This window comes from Lampetra fluviatilis, chromosome 13, assembly GCF_964198595.1.
Source record: "Lampetra fluviatilis chromosome 13, kcLamFluv1.1, whole genome shotgun sequence".
NCBI classification, from domain to species: domain Eukaryota; kingdom Metazoa; phylum Chordata; class Hyperoartia; order Petromyzontiformes; family Petromyzontidae; genus Lampetra; species Lampetra fluviatilis.
This window is the reverse complement of record NC_136287.1, coordinates 10890131-10908091: the sequence shown is the minus strand read 5'-3', so window position 1 is coordinate 10908091 and position 17961 is coordinate 10890131. Positions and strand designations below refer to the sequence as shown.

Genomic DNA, 17961 nt, shown 5'->3' with positions numbered 1-17961 from the left:
GCCTGGCATTAAATCAATTGCTTGGCGTACCACGGGCGTAAGTGCATCTGTGGGCACAGCGTTCATTGTGTGCGTGTGCAAGCCTGCACTTTGTAATATTGCATTCGAGCACCGATGTACTCTGCTCAATTGCACGCGCGCTACTTTCAGTGGCCCGTTTCCACCGGGCACGTTTTTTTTTCTATCCATCTGGCCACTCTTCAGCAATTTGCATAATTAGCTTTAATTTGTCAATTGGAAAGGGCATTATATATTTACGGCAGCGGCACGCGAATCAAGCGGAGGGCTTGTGAATAACAGGGCTGTGGATAGTCCATCGGATTTCCAGATACTTCACGTTGAGTGGCACATTTCCCAATAAGGGGCTACTAAAAGACTGACTCGGTCATTTACGTAAAAGACCGCGTGCAATATATTTTTTCTTCCCTCTCCATTTGATTCGAGGCGAATGGAGACCGTTAACTAATTGCTTGCTGCTCACAGCCTTTTTGCAGTGTCATTTGGGAAAATTCTGTTAGTGCGACCCGACCTTGATGTAATGGGATGGATCTGCACAGTGTCGTCAATTGGAGCTGATTTGGAATGCAAATTGAGGTGCATGGCAAGGACATTTCATAATTGTATCAGTCTCTCCACGTAAAGTTGGTTAAATGCGTGTCTCTTTTGCAAGCTTTTATGCCTCCAAAGATGGTCGCATCATCACAAATGTGGTCTCTTTGCAGACAGAATGACTGTTTGAAGGTTATAAGACCATGATTTTGTTTTTTTTTATTGGTCAACTCTATAACTTTAAGAAACCAAGAAAATATTGTTTTCATAAAAATGGCATTGCGTTAACCGATTTCAATGATTAACATCAATATTCTCTTCTCCGACTGTTGCCATTTTTAGTCATTGCTTGGATTAAGGTTGCTTCTTCATTAACCGTTCGGTTTTCATCAGAGCTGACGTGGTGACTTTCATCAGTTATATACAGAAAATATTGAATATAAACCATCATATATCGATTGCGCTATTACTGACGCAAATAAAAATGTGTATGTTTAACATGTAGGCTTTTGTAACCAATATCATCCATACTTTTTTGAGTTAGATGGCGTAAATATATGTGTCGTTAAACCTGCAACCACCCGACAAAGCCAATTAGTAAGGTTTGTCACGTAAACAGAACATGCCAATTCGTCACTAGTACAGCACACCGATGTGTTGGAGAGCAAAGCCACAACATTTACAATCTGAGTACGACGTTTTGCCAGTAATTACAACTAGCTTCATCAGGCGACGGCCATATTTGTTGATAAATCCTCCTGTTTCGTTCCTTACTTAGGGATAACATTTGTATCTCGTCGTGTATGGCACAGAGCAGAGCGCACGTTTGGCATTTGTCAGCGCTTCAATCCACCGTTTGAAATTGATTCCTACGCCCCTCGACACACGCGTAAATGAGTCCACCAGACGAAGGTTGAGACGACACAACTTTGTTTTCCACGCGAGATCACGTGCGTTGGACCACTCCATTCAAAACTCCCACCAGGAAGCCGTCCCGATCGCCCCGCCTCATCCGGTGACGTCACCGCTGCCCCTCCTGGGCGTAACCCTCTCGCTTACGCCCCGCCTTCTTTTTCCTTTCGTCCGTGACGTCTTCTTTCACAATAACCTGGGATCCCTTTTGGGTATTTCTACCCCCGGATCGCGTAAGTATCAACACTGACATCTGTATAAAATCGCACGCGTAAGAAACGATCACCTATGAATCGCGCAAATTAAACCCGTATTATATTTAGGCGAACGAAATGGGTAAAAGCCCTAATCACTATACGAACGAGAAAAGAAAGAAAAAAACGAATTTAAAAGTCGACCGATTCTTGAAACTCATCGCCACTTCCGAATCGTGATCGTTTGTGAAGATCATTAGAGTTGTCATTCTTGTTACAATGCCCAACACAAGTTATTCACATTCGTTCACTGTGGACGGAGCTGCGATACATCTCAGTTGGCGGAGATGCTATGACAACTATGGGTTCAAATCCTGGCAACGATTGACGCACCTCTTCATTGCTGTCTGGCTTCAGTGAGAACAGCGTCGCATTACTTGGTAGGTAGCCACCATGGCTTGGCCCGGTCGACATACTTCCATTTTCCTTACGCATGTGGAATGTTCATCACTGGCTCAGGACCACCAGGGGAGAAGCACAGAGGGAATTGCTGTTCGCAAAGCACATTGGGGCACATTCGGCTTATTTGATTAAGGGACGCAACCGAATATGAATATTTTATTTTTTGCAAGAAAATGCAAAAAAAACGGCATCATTAGTCAACATCACATTTCTGTCAATTATCTGTCTTAATACCTGCGTCCATGCGGATTCGGAAAATGTGAAATGCAGCCAACCTCTGTGCGACCATCAAAGGCACAGATTGCGCATATAGTGCACGGTAGAAGAAGTGCATTTCATGGTGCACCGAATTAACTCACAGCGATGACTCACCGGGGCTACGCGAGTACACACGTTTATGTAACGAGCGCGGGTTCAGCGTAAAAAAAACCGCAGTCGAACAAACAGGGACAACCTCTGGCCCAACCGTATAACCACTTTTAACTAAGCTCGGTGTAAATTTCTGCTTTGGTGGGGAGTTTTTTTTTGGGAGAGAATTCGCGAAATAGCATCACGACCAAGATGTTATCGATGGGCATTGCAGTCATGGGGGGGGGGGCTGGTTAGTGAACTGCTGGGGGGTGGCGGAGAAGACTAAGGGGGCGGGGGGGGGGACTGGGGGGCTTCCAACCACGTCCTCTTGCCTCCCGTTTTCCCACTGCAGAGCCACCGAACGCCATCGCCGCAGCCACCACTCCCAGAAGGGCCACGCGCAATGGGAGAAAACGCGCGGCTGCTTGGTAGTGAGCGAATATGGGGACCCTGCGTGGTTGGAAATTGAATGCACCGTTTGTCTACGAGTATGCGAGCATTGTGGATAAGAAGTCAGATGAGTATGTTGGGTTTAAAACAATTTTTTTTTTAAATAACCCCTCCTTTGGTTTGGCATTTGAACGGAGGTCAAACTTTTTGACATGTGATGCTTTGAAACGCAATCGCTCCAAAATAATGTTATGTTCATTATGTAATCGCACCCTGTTTATGTAGTGATGGCAGTAATTAAATAATTACGTGCAGCCCTTTGTCAAACAACTGCTGCATGAAAACCCCTCCCCAGCCCTTTAGGTCATGGGGATTTTTTTACCATACTTCATCATTATTGGTCAAGGGGTGGCTCAAGCCTGGCATTGATATTACTCGCCTCTGACGTAACGCTACGACGTTCGAGCTGACGCATTGACACCGTTTGTGCTGATCGTTACACAAACTAAATGTGTTAACATTCAACATAGCTGCATTAAAAACAAAGCAACCCCCCCCCATCAGTTAATAATCTTAATGCGTCGATCTCAAAACTTTGTTGACCGCTCGCGAGCGATACGTGTCCATTGCCTACCTTTACGCGAATAGCCCACACCCACGCACGCAGGCACCCCCATGCGACAAAGCTGAACGCCGTTGCACGGTCGCAGCAACACGCGCCCGGCTTAGCGATACGGGGCGAGGTCGAGGCGAATCGCACTCCGCCGTTGGGAGCCAAACTGCCGCCGACGCAACGCCCCACCCCACCCCGCCTGCTCACAACCGCGCGCGACTCGCCACGGAAGATGTCGCGTCCCGAGTCCGAGGGTCCGTCTGTTAATTCGCGATCGCTGACTGCGAGCGGGAAGACGCCAGGGCGCGCAGCGGATGGTTAACGCGAGGCTTGCGAGCATTTTTTTTTGCACGCAGAGGGTTCTTTATTTTTTGCGGTGCAGACATTGAGCCAAGCCCCGGGCGGGCAGCACCAGGAGATGGTTTTGGCATCGGCTCCCCACCCCCTCCCCACCACCGGCGGTGTCCAAAGTGGCACGGTCACAAACGCACATCGCTGGTTTCGCGAACCACGTGCTGATGCACCATTTGCCTTTGTCTCATATCGACATCTGAATATTTGCGTCGCACTTATTCATTGTTTGTGTCCGCTAATAAACGCCGCTGTTTTACAAGAATGTTTTTTTTTATCGAAACCGTTAACAACAAATTGTAATTGCAAACTACTCCCAAAAAACACCCCGTTAATTTGTTATACATTGTGAACGCACGGATTGTTTACATTATATTAACGTGGCATATTTGAAATTCAAGCAAAAATGTAATTGGTTATTTGCACATTTCTGCATACTCTGGAAATGATGGTCCTTCAATAAATTTTCCTTCAATTTAATCCGGCCTACCTCGTAAAATATATGTATATGTACCTCAAACGGCTCTTACCAGGTTAAATTAAGTTTTATGCCTTTAAATCCATCTGTTCTCTCTAATATTTCATCTCATCAAAATAACCAAGCTGGTTTTATTTCAAACAATGGGCATGCTTGGATGGCGCATTCCATTACCAAATCGGTCATCGGTATTTTATTTAAAATCTATCGTGCGATCTCTTGTGCTGAGCAAGCCTGGTGTCTGAAAAAAAATCAACTCTCCTAATGCCACTCCCAACCTCGATTAATCTTGTATTTTTTTCATCTCTGTTCTTTAGCCCTGACCCCCCTGCTGAGAGGTTAAATGTGGTGCTGTGTGTGTGCATTGTGGGCGTGTGGACGCGTGTGTCTGCACTTGTTTGCAAAAAAAATCAATACTGGCACTCATCCATTCATCATAAAATGCATTGTGCTGCAGATCCCGGCATTGCGTGGCCCCATTGTGTGGCTTTTGTAGAAACGAGAAGCCTTCCGTGTAAGACATGGTCATGCACAAAATAATGCGCAAGTTACATGGAGATTTAACACACACACACACACATCTTATTTCACAATGCTTGTTTAGCTCTAGAACCAGATAAAAAAAAACACACACACTAACTTAAAATATAAGTTGTCGTCACCCATCACATTTACAATGCAGCACAATAATGCTGCACTACGGCGCAGTGTTCGGCTGCGCTATTCTGCGATAAAGTTCCATTCTGCTCTTGCTAAGTATCCCCGAGGTCCACTGCAGAATATTGTCGCGACCCCACTGCGCTGCACTGTATGCGGCTAAAGGACGGCCGTACATCAAGAGCAGACAGACTCTGCTTACCGTTGGACAAGTGCAGTTTGTGCCTCCGTGCTTCGCAGGGTCTCTGGGCGCTCGCGTGAAGCTTTGACTCCTTGTCTCGGGAAACTCTCTCGATCTCAGGATTGCCACCACCGCTTCAAGTCGTCGTCGTCCTCCTCCTCTGGACCAGAGGAGTCTCCACCGGAGCTCCCCCTGGTTCCTGTAGCCCCCCTCTTGGTCCCTGGCAGGCCGGCCGGTGTGCCGGTCAAATACGCGCGGGATCACGCAGCACGAGGAGGGGGAGGAGCAGGAAGGTGGTGGTGGTGGTAGTGGTGGTGAGAGGCGGCTGCGGTGCAACTCAGAGCTGCATCCCTGCGCCACTCGCTCTCTCCCCAACTCCACCAGCGACGGCACTTCGCCCTGAGCCTGCCCGCCTTGCCTGCTGCCTGCTGCGTGCACGCCGCTCGCCTCTCGCTGGGCTGGGATGGGATGGACGCCGAGTATCGATTGATTTCACATGCAGGCGCACGCGTTGCGTCGCGCACCGTGCACGCTGGGCCGGCCCACTGCGGGACACACACAGCAAATAAACATTAACCCCTTTTTGTGCGCGTCAATCCAGTCTGCCTGGTTCTCCGCGTTGGCATCAGCTGATGATATTTTGATAAAAAAATTTTGCTTTAGTTGGTGATATTACACCCCCCCACCCCCGCCTTCCCCACTGCACTCACCCGCAGTGTTTTTCCATCTTTTCGGATTTGTCTCCGTACTTATCACACGATGTAATTGGAACTGGTGGCTAAAAGCGTCGAAATGAAAGTCAATGCCATGCAGATTGAATTCATGATGGGAATAATGTGCCTTATCATTGTAAAATATATATGACGTTAAAACAAAAACGAATTAAAATGTATCAATCGTGATTGTGCGATGGAGAAACATATCCACCAGAAATACCACGTGAAGCATCCACCACGGACTCACAGCCGCTAATGGAGATGAACGCTGCCCCATGGCCGCTTTGAGTAGGGGGGCATTTGACTTTCGATTGACTTCAAATGTAAAATAATGCAGTGATTGCTAAAGTGCTGGACACTGCGTTGAACTGTTTAAGTGCAACCTCTGCTTACAACTGAATTTTCCCTTCATCCTGAACCGGATTTTTATTTTATTTTATGCAATGTGGTCCCCTGTTCACCAACCTTTTCCCAATCTATAAATTACGGACCCCCACAATTTTATGCAACCCCATTCACAACCTAATGCCCATTCTTAATCATGATCATGATATGCAATCACATTTACACTATTCATGAATACAAATTCTATTATTACATTGCCACGTGATATGCATACGCTCTCATTGCGCCAACAACACACGCGATCCATCTAAGCATCCGTGAGATCAAAGTGTGTCTTTCTCCTAATTTTCAAGCTTGCGTACCGTACCACGTCGTCGTCCACTCATTGACATGCTAATTTTTTCTCTGCCCCCTCCCTCTCTCCGCCCCCGCCCCCTCTCTATATTTAAGACCTCGTCACAGAGACGATCCCTCTCTCTTTGTGCCGATACGTGTTCTCTCTCTGTGTATCTTTGTGATGTCTGTCTGCTTATATGTCTGTCTATAGTTTTCTGGTTAGATTTGTGTTGCTATTTATTTTATACCTGATGATGATTGCTTGTGTTGCAATCGAAACGTCGTAGTATGCTATTATTTAATTTATTATTTTATCTTTATACGTGACTTTACCGAAAGAACCAAAGAATAATTCCTGCAGTCACGAAAGCTCCAAAATTAAGATTACTCAGATACGGCTCATTCGTCACCGTGCCACGTGATTAATTACCAAACGTGGCCGAGTGGAAACGTTAACTTCAGACCCGATGAGTCAGACGCAGCTGATCGTTAAACCAATCCTAAACGGCGATGTGCATGATGAGTAACTCATCGGACAGAAAGAGTGAGCGCGGGACGGAAAGAAATAATATGATTCGCGCAGATAGTGATTTCTATGCGGCTAAAGGTGTGACTCTCACCGTAGGGTCTGTCCTCCCATCATGCTTTGCATCCACGCCTTGCATGTCACGTGACATCACCAAACTGCGTGTATAAGGCACCCAGCCTTGTCTTAAACAGTCAAGATTCAACCACGAGCTGATAGTTGGATCTGTGTGGTTGGCGCTCATCACTTCGTTTACAAGTGGGCACGGGAGGTTATTTTTTTTATTCAGGGAATGACCGCCCGCGCGTTCGGTTTGAGATTTAAAGTGCTGCCCCTTTCAGCGGCAGATTGAAAGTGGTGCTTGCATTTGCTGCAAGGGCTTGGAGAGTTGGAGTCGTGTTTTGTTGGGTGATGGAAGTGCGGTTTCTTACCCGTGTTTGTTTAGCACTTAAGCCATTTGTCAATACAATCAGTGTGTCTAAAGGGAGCCATTTCTTTGCTTGATATTCCATGCGAACGGCATCGTGATTACCGCTGTGATTAAGTCGCCTTCAGATTGAATACAGCTTTGCATTAAAGACAAATAATAATACCTACTTAGTACGTCGAGTAAGCAACACAATAGATCAATCACAGTCGTGTGGGATTTGAATTGCATTAATGCCAACGCCGCAAGCAAAGTCGTTTCCAAATACGACTGCGATAAATTACAGCATGCAATATGCATTATATTTTGAACACTATTTGAATTTCCCTGTTTGGTCCAGGGGTGTTTTATCCACATATCTCTGATGCGCTTAATGTAATCCAATCCTCAAAAAAACATATTTTCTGCGGTAGCCGGATGGCTTAAGGGTCAGACTACTGAATCAGCATTGCACAAATTCTGGGTTCAAATCTGGGCAGTCGCCCTAATTAAAACTGGATCCTCAGGTGTAACTCTTCAACCCACCGGTGTGCTGAACTAGTAACGAATTGGCACGTTTTGTTTACGTGACAAACCTTACTAATTGGCTGCGTCGACACATTAATATGTACACGATCTAACCCAACAACCTTTATTATGGATAGGGAGGGACGCTGCCCACTACAAAACATTCCTGCGGAGGGAGCTGGTAGGAACGTTGGGTTGCTCGGTCAATGGCCAGGGTCAACGGCGGCGTGGTGTATTCCGCAAATATGGCCGACTGTGAGGGCGGGCACAAGCCGGCGTGAGTAGGTTAAACGTTGAGTTTTATAAGGGCACCACGGGGTGACCAGCCCCTCCCCACCCAGCCCCTCCCCACCCAGCCCCACCCCTCCCACCCCCCACCCAGCCCCACCCTCCCCACCCAGCCCCTCCCCACCCTCCCCTCCCCACCCAGCCCCTCCCCACCCTCCCCTCCCAGGCCCTCCCCACCCTCCCCTCTCCACCCAGCCCCACCCCTCCCATTTTTGGATGCACGACGGACGGACACAATAATCCCCTGTGGGCTGTAACCAGTATAAATATCTTCATCTCAAGACGTGAAGCTGATAGCACAATTTGAATAATGCACAGGATGGGAGAAAGAGGTATGCAGATCTAGGAGGCACGTTCATGCTGCTGCAACGTTTAGGCAGAGCACGGCTCTCAGACTCGATGCAATTTAAATGAGAATCACACCTGACTTGCGTGTACGTATGTTGAACTTCTTTTGCACCGTACCGAGCCGACCGTGCTCATCAGAGGTGAATTATTGCAGTGCACAGCTCCCAGATAGGAGTCGTTCAAGTTGTCTTGATTATAATCACCGGTTTGGCATTGATTTCTGTGTGGCACTCATACTTGCATCAAAGGGCGCTCGCTCAAGGCTGAGGCAGCCCCCTCCCCCTCCTCCTCCTCCGCAGCGAAGCCCCTCGACCGTAACGCGTAACACCTCGTCCCGACGGGGAGCTCTATTGAGTGGGGAACACATCCTAGAGGAGAAGCAGGGAGCCCCCCTGACGGAGCTGCAAATGCTCGTTTCGCTCTTGCAGGAGCCACATTGCATGCAGAGGTCATAGGTCAAATGTAAGAGAATAGAAAAATAAGATTGTATGGGGGATGTGTGGGGGGTGGGGTGAGTTGCTACATGATTAATGCATTAATGCACTCGGCCCTTTGTTGCAGGCCTCACTGGTCCACGTGCAAGATTTAATTTACATCGTGCCACTGGGAGAATTGGGTCTGTCTTCACCAAGCCGCCTATTTTGCATATAAATGACGGTGGTAATTATACAATTAATCCATTAATTTACCAAGCAGTCTCGAGACTCATTCTTGTTTTTTTTTAAAGAGGGAGTTGGTGCTCGCGATCTTTGAGTGAGTATTTTTGTATTTTACGCGTGCAATTTTATGTACAGTCCATGTGCATGTGCTGGATCAAGGCCTCCCCACTCTGTGCGGGCACTGATGGATGATTTGACCCCTATCTCAGCATACTGGGCAGTGCGGATTGGTTCAGGTGGGGGGAGCATAGAAGTACGGTGCAACAATGCATTTTGTTCTGCATGGCCCTCTGCTCTCGGCCATGCACAATCACAGTCTGTGATATCTGTTATACATCGTAGCCGCACGACCAAGCACCATCAAGGCTCAACCCATCTTGGCTTCTGAGATCTGATGAGATCGGGCACATTCCACGTGATCTTTGTTTTTGTCCTAGACGTGCGTGGATGGACCTGGAGGAAATGATGATTTTTTACAACCCGCTCAGAATAATACACAAACAGTTGTTCAACCCTCTTGCTTTTGTTACTGCCATCAACCCTGCACCCAGAGGACTGTTTGGTGCCCGTGACAATTTCGTGTCCGTGCGCTACACCAACCACAAGCACTGCCATACTGCTGGATTTACAGGCATAATGCTGCCAGTGCCACACACACTCCATACTATTAATAATTCGCACGTCAAAACGGGTGTGGCTCTGTGTTTGCTTCCCCCTCCCCCTCCTCCTACCCCCCGAGGCCTCGCAGTCCCTACAGCAATCGACCCACTTCCTAGCCTCGGTCCCACACCGCCCACTGAATCCCCGCGGGCCTGAGCCCTGCCTGCACTGCGCGACTCGTTTGTTTCACTTCGCAGAGACGTGGTCAGCCAGGCAAACTCACGCCAGTTACAAGGTGGCAGTGTCCCCCTGCGCCCCCGTTCCTGAGCTTAACCCCCTCCCCCCTGTCCCTGTGCTAGACCCCCCCCCCCACCAACTTATCTGGCGATACTTCTTTGGCAGCCTGCTATGAAGAAGGGGCCATTTCCCCGAAACGTCGGCCTATTGTATACTTTGATTCCCCCTCCCCCTTTTAAAGCCACGGCGTTCATCGAAGCACGTGCTGAGTTTTATTTCACGAATTCTCTTTGGTGTTTGCCATCTCTGACTTAGCCCGCGCCGGAGGCAAGTGGAGGTGGGAGGGGAGGGGGCTGTGGGATTTTTGCTGAAAAGGCGGGGCAAGGAGGGCGAGGGGGTGGGGAGGGTGGGGGCGAGGGGGGTGAGGGGGGTGGGGGCGAGGGGGGTGGGGAGGGACCCCCGTCTCTGCAGCTTCATTTTCAAGAACCAGCTGACTTGCAGAGACACACACACAGAGTGTGAGACTCACCGAGAGAGAGAGAGCTATGCACTCTGTTTGAATTCCACTCCATTCGTACCTCCAGCGTCGCTTCCCGCACCGGAGGCTTGGCACGAGGAGCCCCACTGGACTTTAACGTTCAGCAGCTGCAAAGAGGAGGCATCGCAAACAGAACGGCGTTGCGCCCGAGAGTGTGGGAGAAGTGGCTGTTTGAATCACTCCTGCTTCAGCAAGGCGGTGTCTCTCTCCCCCTCCCAAGCGGGGCCACTGCGTTAGCCCCGAGGCTGCGTGTTCGTGTTGTTGGGAGCTTCGCGCAGCAGTAGCAGCAGGAGGTGAACCCAGGTCGAAGCCGTGTGGGGGGCAGCAGGAGGGCAGCTCGACACGTGGCATCATGAGCACCCCCCTGCTCCTGTTGCTGGGCTGTTGCTGCTTCTGTGTGTCACGTGAGTACGTTTTGTAACGATGCTACAACGTCAAGCGAGCGACTCATTCGCGTGATGCGCTACGCGTGAATTGAATTGAGGTGACCGGCACGGGCAACTGTTGGCCGATTAGTGATGGTCAATGCATTCACTCCTTGGTCAATGTTGTGCGTTTCCGGTTTTATTCTTAAAGCTGTCAGTCGTTCCAGTGGTAAATTAGCCAGAGTTCATTTCCTTCTGTGAGGTGGATGTTAGAGACCCCACGATGTTAGTTTCAAAAACAGCTGCGTTGTCGCTCGAATCATGCGTTTTTTTTTAATTGATCGCAACCACATGCGACATCTTGATTCAACTTGTTAGGAACTTTATTGGCAAAACCGTGGAACCCCAGCCTGACAATACTTTACCACATTCATCGTCATCATCATTATCAGCTTCATTAGATCTTGAAATAGCTTGCCATTTAGAGGCGGTTGTGAGTTACAGAGTGATGCGAATTCTGACGATGTTCTAGAAGGACTATAGAGATGAAATTAGCTATAAAGATATTAAAGTCTATAAAAAAAATGTAAACTGAAAAATGTACATTTCGTTGGCCCTCCCAAAATTGGAGGACCGCATTGATGAGCTTATTTTTAAGTGTTGGCCGACAACGTTTTACATCCAGAGGTTTTTCTTAATGCACCTGAAATTAAATACCATATAATACGTTCATAACTAAATTTTACGGGTACTTTTTAAAGAGTTTGATACTAAAAGCCTAAAACAAGTGTAAGCGGACCAATGCCCTCGCATACCATTGAGTAGCATCGTCTATGTTGGTGGTGGCAGATTCTTCAGAAGAGTTGTACATCAATAATCCACAGCCCTTTGTCAATCCACTGCTGATGAAGCCTTCTCCACGCTGTGTCGGTCATACTTCACCACATTGGTCAATGCAGTTTGGTGAAGTGGGGGTGAGCACAGCCTTAGTTTGGAAAACATTCACCACTGATGGTTTGCCATGGCCAGGAATCAAACTCAGCTCGCAGAGTTTATAGTGCAATGTAAAGTCCATCATTTGAGTATCTGTAATATGTTATTGTGTTTAGTTTGTTGTCCTTCCCCCGCACCTCCGATTAGCACGGTTGGCTTCGTACGGGGCAAAATAAAGTTCAACATACCAACATAATACAAGGGGTAATTCAATCCCGTGAATCTCAGTGGACTCAGATTTGTTTAAATAAATTAGACACGGAATTCCCGCTTCTTATTAAGCATCTATAAGTCCACGGTGTGTGTTTATAGTGTCAGTAATTGTATGCAGAACTCGCAAAAAGACACTTACGAACACCTTCGTAATTAATCGATATATTTCAATCTTGATTTGAAGCTTTCGTGACTGCAGGAATCCATACTCGTTGGTTCTTTCGGTAAAGTCAAGTAGGTATAAAATAAAACAAATGACGACGTTTCGGGCGCAACACAAGCGTCCGTCATCAGGTGGGAAAGCAAAGGGTTTAGATGTATTTTGCCGGTCGGGGGCGATGTTGCTGTGTGGCTTTTCATCGAAGTGTCGGGACCTACAGGAAGGGCGATGGAAGCAATCACCCCCCACCGCCCCTCCCCCACCCCAAACCTCTCCCCTTGAGACCCCAAATATTAATATAACATTTTTTTTCTCCAGAATGTACATTCATCACTATTAACGTATGGCCCTATAAAACAAACCAAAACCCCCCCCTGAAATTTCAAGACCACCCTACCTCCCAAACCTCGATCAGGTTTCTAAAATCCACTTTCTAAATCCGTCTCTTGTTTCAACCCCCTCACCCCCCGTTGACAGATGCGGCCGCCTGGCCGGGCCCTCGTCGACGCAGCAGCAGCGCCAGCGTCACGTGGCGGCCTCGTCTTCTGCTGAACCGAGGGCCCGTCGAGCGGCTCCGTGCGGATGCGGGATCCGGCCACGCTCAGCTCGGCATGGCGGGGCCGGACCGAGAGCCCGGCTCCGGCACGGATGGGGGCGGCCTCGCGGTTGAGAGAAGCGCCCCGGGAGGCGGCCGGCGCGGGAGGAACGGGCACCCCGCGGCGGCGGGCGCTGCTGCCAGGAGACGGCACAGGGGCAGGCAGGCCGGCACCGGGACGCGGCCGGCAGACGACGGCACTCGCTTCGGGAGGGAATCCCCGTCCTGCCGCTTCAAGCGCGGCACCTGCGGGTTCACAAACGACAGATCCGGGGAGTTCCAGTGGGTTTGGCGCGGTGAGTCGACTGGCAGCAGATTCGTTTTATTTCTTCTCGTGGGGGAGCGACCTCAACTGAGTCTCAAGGATTTTGTGAGAAGGGATCCTTGCATTGGGATCCTTGGCCGATTCCATCGATGAGTGTTTGGCGTTTCGACCGACCAAGTGAAACAGACTCAAAGAGAAATTAAGCATGGTCGGGTTAAATTTCGATTTAAAGCTTTCGTGACTGCAGGGATTCATCTTCTTGGTTCTTTCGGTAAAGTCACGTAGAAGGGAAATAATAAAATAATAAAAATAAAACATAATAAAATACAATTCTCACGACGTTTCGGCCACAATGCAAGCAGCCGTCCTCAGGTGAAGAACAGACGCTGTCTTTCCGACAGACCTGTTCTTCACCTGAGGACGGCTGCTTGCGTTGTGGCCGAAACGTCGTGAGAATTGTATTTTATTGTTTTATTTTCATTATTTTATTATTTCCCTTCTACGTGACTTTACCGAAAGAACCAAGAACATGGTCGGGTTGGTCAGTAACTCACCACGGCTCGCCAGGTGGTGTATGCGTGGAGCTGCAAGGTGGCCAGGAGATGGCAGTGTTGAGTGTTATTCCCGAGTATGCATGGGTTTTATCAGGGTTTTCCAGTTTCCTCCCACATGTCGAACACTCATTCATGGGATTTGGCAAAAACATCCCCAACGCAGGACCCTCGTGCAAAAAGTATTGTGACTCAGAGAGGCTTTCTCCGGTAAATAATTGTGACTTCTGCACCACCGGCACTAGCCCAAGGCTTTCTCAATTGTAACCTGTGGCCTTCTCGTGTTGTCGTGGGCATGCCTCTTCCTACATGCCGTACCACGTGCATCACACACTGGCCTTGCTGCGACTTGGATGCACACGTGGTACGTAAGTGGAATTGATTTAATGCCGCACTCAGTGTTGCGTTGGTGCAGAATGGCCCAGTGGAAACGAATGATATAGCGTTTATTTTTGGAGAGAACGGCGCCAGAGAATTCCGTGGTCTTCCGTTATACATTTTCGACACGATTACTAAACATTCGACGCATCTCCAAGCGCATTTGCCAAAGCGGTCAAATTCAGCCGCCACTCTGAACGCTGCACGAGTGTGTCAATTAAAACGCCGTGATTATTCTGACACGTGGTGATTAAGTAAATTCACCTCTCGCTCGCCAGTGGGAACAAGACAAAGAATGCTCGCTTGACAGGGAATTACATTTATGCCCTTTTCTTTGTCAGGATATTTTATTTAGACTTGCAGGAGAAATCCGATGAGCTATGAAGCTCCAGTAAGGACGGTTCATCGAGTTACAACAGCACACAATACAAACACAAAACGACAGGAGTGCACACTAGAGAACACGGTAGGCAAGTCACTAAATAATACATAGATTCATTAATTATAAGTCTGATTGATCAAGATTGGGCAAGCCAGCAAAAACAAAACAGTCCCACACCATAGTAAGCTAACACGGAGTAATCCTATTCTTGGTTCTTTCGGTAAAATCACTTTAAAAAATAAAAAATAAATAAAAAATAATTGAAATTAAAAAAAGCAAAAAAAAAACACAAAAAAGTAGTCCCTCAGCAATGGGGGCGGAGGGGCCTTGAGAAGAAGTGCAGGCGATGATACCCCGCACCGTGAGCCCGGTGGCCTGAGTTCAATTCCCAGCCACGGCTCACATCAGCGGCGAGGGATATTTGAAACGTTCCGAGGAGCCCCCTTCAACAACCCCACGTGACCACCAGACCAACACGGAACCCACGTGACCAACACGGCATGGGGTGCCCTTCATGCATTGGATTGACAAAGCGCTGGTAATAAATTATTTTGTTACGGTTCAAATTGTTTTTAATGTTGATGGGCGTGGTGGCACATGCGTGCAAAGACCGGCACTTGAACAAAAAAAAGCCGGGTTGGTGGATCACGCATTGACGGACATCGTATGAATTAGACGCCCAATGCCCCTTCCTGTAGAGATCCAAGGTGGCCAACAGAGGGCAGCACACAAAGCATGTTTCTGGATCTGCATGAATATTTGAGTGTACCTCCTCCTCCTTGGTAAGCGCGGCTCTCTTGCCAGTCTCAGGTCAATTCCCACTTGCAAACGAGGCCGCAGAGGACCCTGCATCGTTATGCATGGCCCCTTTGTCCAATTCGTTACTGAGTATTCATGCATCTTCAGAATCGGATAAAGATTTGGGGCCGTCCATAAATGACGTCACACACCTAGGGGGGGGGGAGGAGTCAGACATTTGTGACGATGTGTGACAAGGGGGGGGTGGTTGAGAAATGTGACGTCACATCAAAATGCGCAACTTTAAATAAATATAGACAACACGTTCTACTTAATTAAATAGACTTTTAATACATGTTTTCTCCTACAACATCAGAGTACAGCACCACATTAAATACGCACTACAATGACAATAGTTTAAAGCGATTTGAAGCATGTTTTATGAAAAAAAATTGGGGGGCGGAATATCTTTGTGACGAAGAGGGGGGGGGTCAAACATCGTCCAAAATCGCGTGACGTCATTTATGGACGGCCCCTTTACTGGATAAACGACAATTATTATCCAGTATATGTAATGAGATGTATTATATTTGCTCTAAAGCAGATACTTGAACACGAGTTTTAAATAATAATGTGAAATATTCTTTAGAAGGCCTCCTGAAGGCGAGTGTGTTATGACTGTACAGATTATGGAGATGCAATCACCGAAAGGTAGGGAAGCGTAGAGCGCAAGACGCTTAGATTCAAATCTAGATTGACACTTAGTAAACTCTGAAGTCAGCTCGAGTAATTACATTCAACCACCAGGAGAGGAAATGAAGGCTCATCTGTGGCTATCTTGTGCGTTTAAGTGGCTGTGTGGGTGTTACTGTGCATTGTGGTGTATGTAGGTGTGTGTATGTAGGTGTGTGTGTGTAGGTGTGTGTATGTAGGTGTGTAGGTGTGTGTATGTAGGTGTGTGTATGTAGGTGTGTGTATGTAGGAACAGGTTTGCAGATTTGCTGAGCATTTCTGTGAGGTCCTGGGGGAGGGAAAATCTCTCAGCCAGGAAAACATCATGGCACAAAGTGGGGATAACCCTGCTGAGGCTGCGGTGCCTCAAATATTGGAAGAGGTCACCCCCTGTGAGTGGCTGGCTGAGGTACCGGCTGTTGAGGAAGTACTGAGGGCGATCCGGAGTCTGAGACCAGGGAAGGCACCGGGCAGAGATGATCTCCCAGGCGAAATGCTGAGGGAGGGTGGCGTTTGTGCACAGACTGCCCTATATGACATCATAACAACAGTCTGGACCACTGGACGGGTTCCGCAGGACTGGAAGGATGCCCTGGTGGTCCCCCTCTTTAAGAAGGGGGACCGTACCGACTGTAACAACTACAGGGGCATCTCACTCCTCAGTGTGCCGGGTAAGGTCCTGGCAAGGATTATTCAACATCGCCTTGCTAGGCATGCTGAGGAGAGGCTTGCGGAGCCCCAATGTGGTTTCAGGAAAGGGCGGTCCTGCACAGATGCCATATTTTCTGTCCGTCTGCTACAGCAGAGGTGTAGGGAATTCCAAAAAGACCTACATCTCTGCTTTATTGACCTGGTCAAGGCCTATGATACCATCAGTAGGACTGGGCTCTGGGTTGTTCTTCGTGCTTTCGGAGTCCCTGACCCTCTGCTCACGATCATTAAGGACCTTCATGATGGTGAGCGGGCCCGGGTAAAACTACGTGGCCGGGAGTCGGAGCCTTTCCCTGTACACCTTGGGGTGCGACAGGGATGTCCTCTGGCTCCCACATTATTTAACATCTATTTCGACTGCGTAGTTCGTGAAGCCTTCAATAGCTGTACCGGGGGAATTACCATTTGGTACAGATACAATGGGAGGCTGATCGACGCCCGGGTGCGATCAAGGGATGGCTCCCTATTGGTCAACCACGTTATGTATGCCGATGATTTGGTAATAGCTGCTCATTCAGAAGAGGAGTTGGAGACGCTGCTGCTGAGACTGGAGCGTGCCACTAAGAGGTGGGGCCTTACCATCAGCCCCACCAAAACTAAGCACCTGCCTGGGTATTTTGTACCATCGGGCACTCCGCCCCCACAACTCCCAATCGGTGATGGGGCAGTTGTGGAGAGAGTAGAGAGTTTCCCATACCTGGGCAGTGTGCTCATGACCGGCTCCAGTTTATCAGCAGAGGTCTCACTCCGAATCAGTCGAGCGGCAATATCTTTTCATCGGTTGCGTAACGCTGTGTGGAAGCTACCTGGTCTGTCGCTCCGCACGAAGCTTCAGGTCTTCTCGGCCACGGTCATTCCCTCCCTTCTCTATGCTTGCGAAACGTGGACCCCCCTAGTGGAGCATCTTCGCCGGTTGGAAACATTTAGGCTGGCCTGCCTACGATCCATCCTGGGTTTAACCAGGCTGGATTGTGTGAGGAGCTCACAAGTCCTTGAAAGATCTGGGCAAAGTCCCATCAGTGAGCTCCTCCGGCAGGCAAGGCTGCGTTGGCTGGGTCATGTAGCCCGCATGCCCAGCCACCGCATGCCTAAACAGCTTTTGTTCGGCCGGATCGAGGGGGCTAAACGGGCGCGGCACGGGCTAGAGAAGAGATGGAGTGATGTGGTACAGGAGGACGTGGAGCTGAGTGGACTTGCCGATGACTGGTACCAG

The 17961-nt window shown here is 48.7% G+C and overlaps 2 protein-coding genes across 2 annotated transcripts in view; one reads left to right on the top strand and one right to left on the bottom strand.

Moving 5' to 3' along the window:
* Positions 1-5739, bottom strand: part of LOC144935538 (synaptic vesicle glycoprotein 2C-like) — a 67545-nt gene extending 61806 nt beyond the window's left edge. Inside the window, exon 1 of the mRNA XM_078862293.1 lies at positions 5160-5739. The gene's annotated coding sequence lies outside the window, so the exon portion shown is untranslated. The remainder of the gene's footprint in view (positions 1-5159) is intronic.
* A 4884-nt stretch (positions 5740-10623) lies between these two features.
* Positions 10624-17961, top strand: part of MAMDC2 (MAM domain containing 2) — a 44007-nt gene continuing 36669 nt past the window's right edge. Inside the window, exons 1-2 of the mRNA XM_078861899.1 lie at positions 10624-11069; positions 12874-13287. Coding sequence (XP_078718025.1) covers positions 11018-11069; positions 12874-13287 — 466 coding nt within the window. The 5' untranslated portion in view covers positions 10624-11017. The remainder of the gene's footprint in view (positions 11070-12873; positions 13288-17961) is intronic.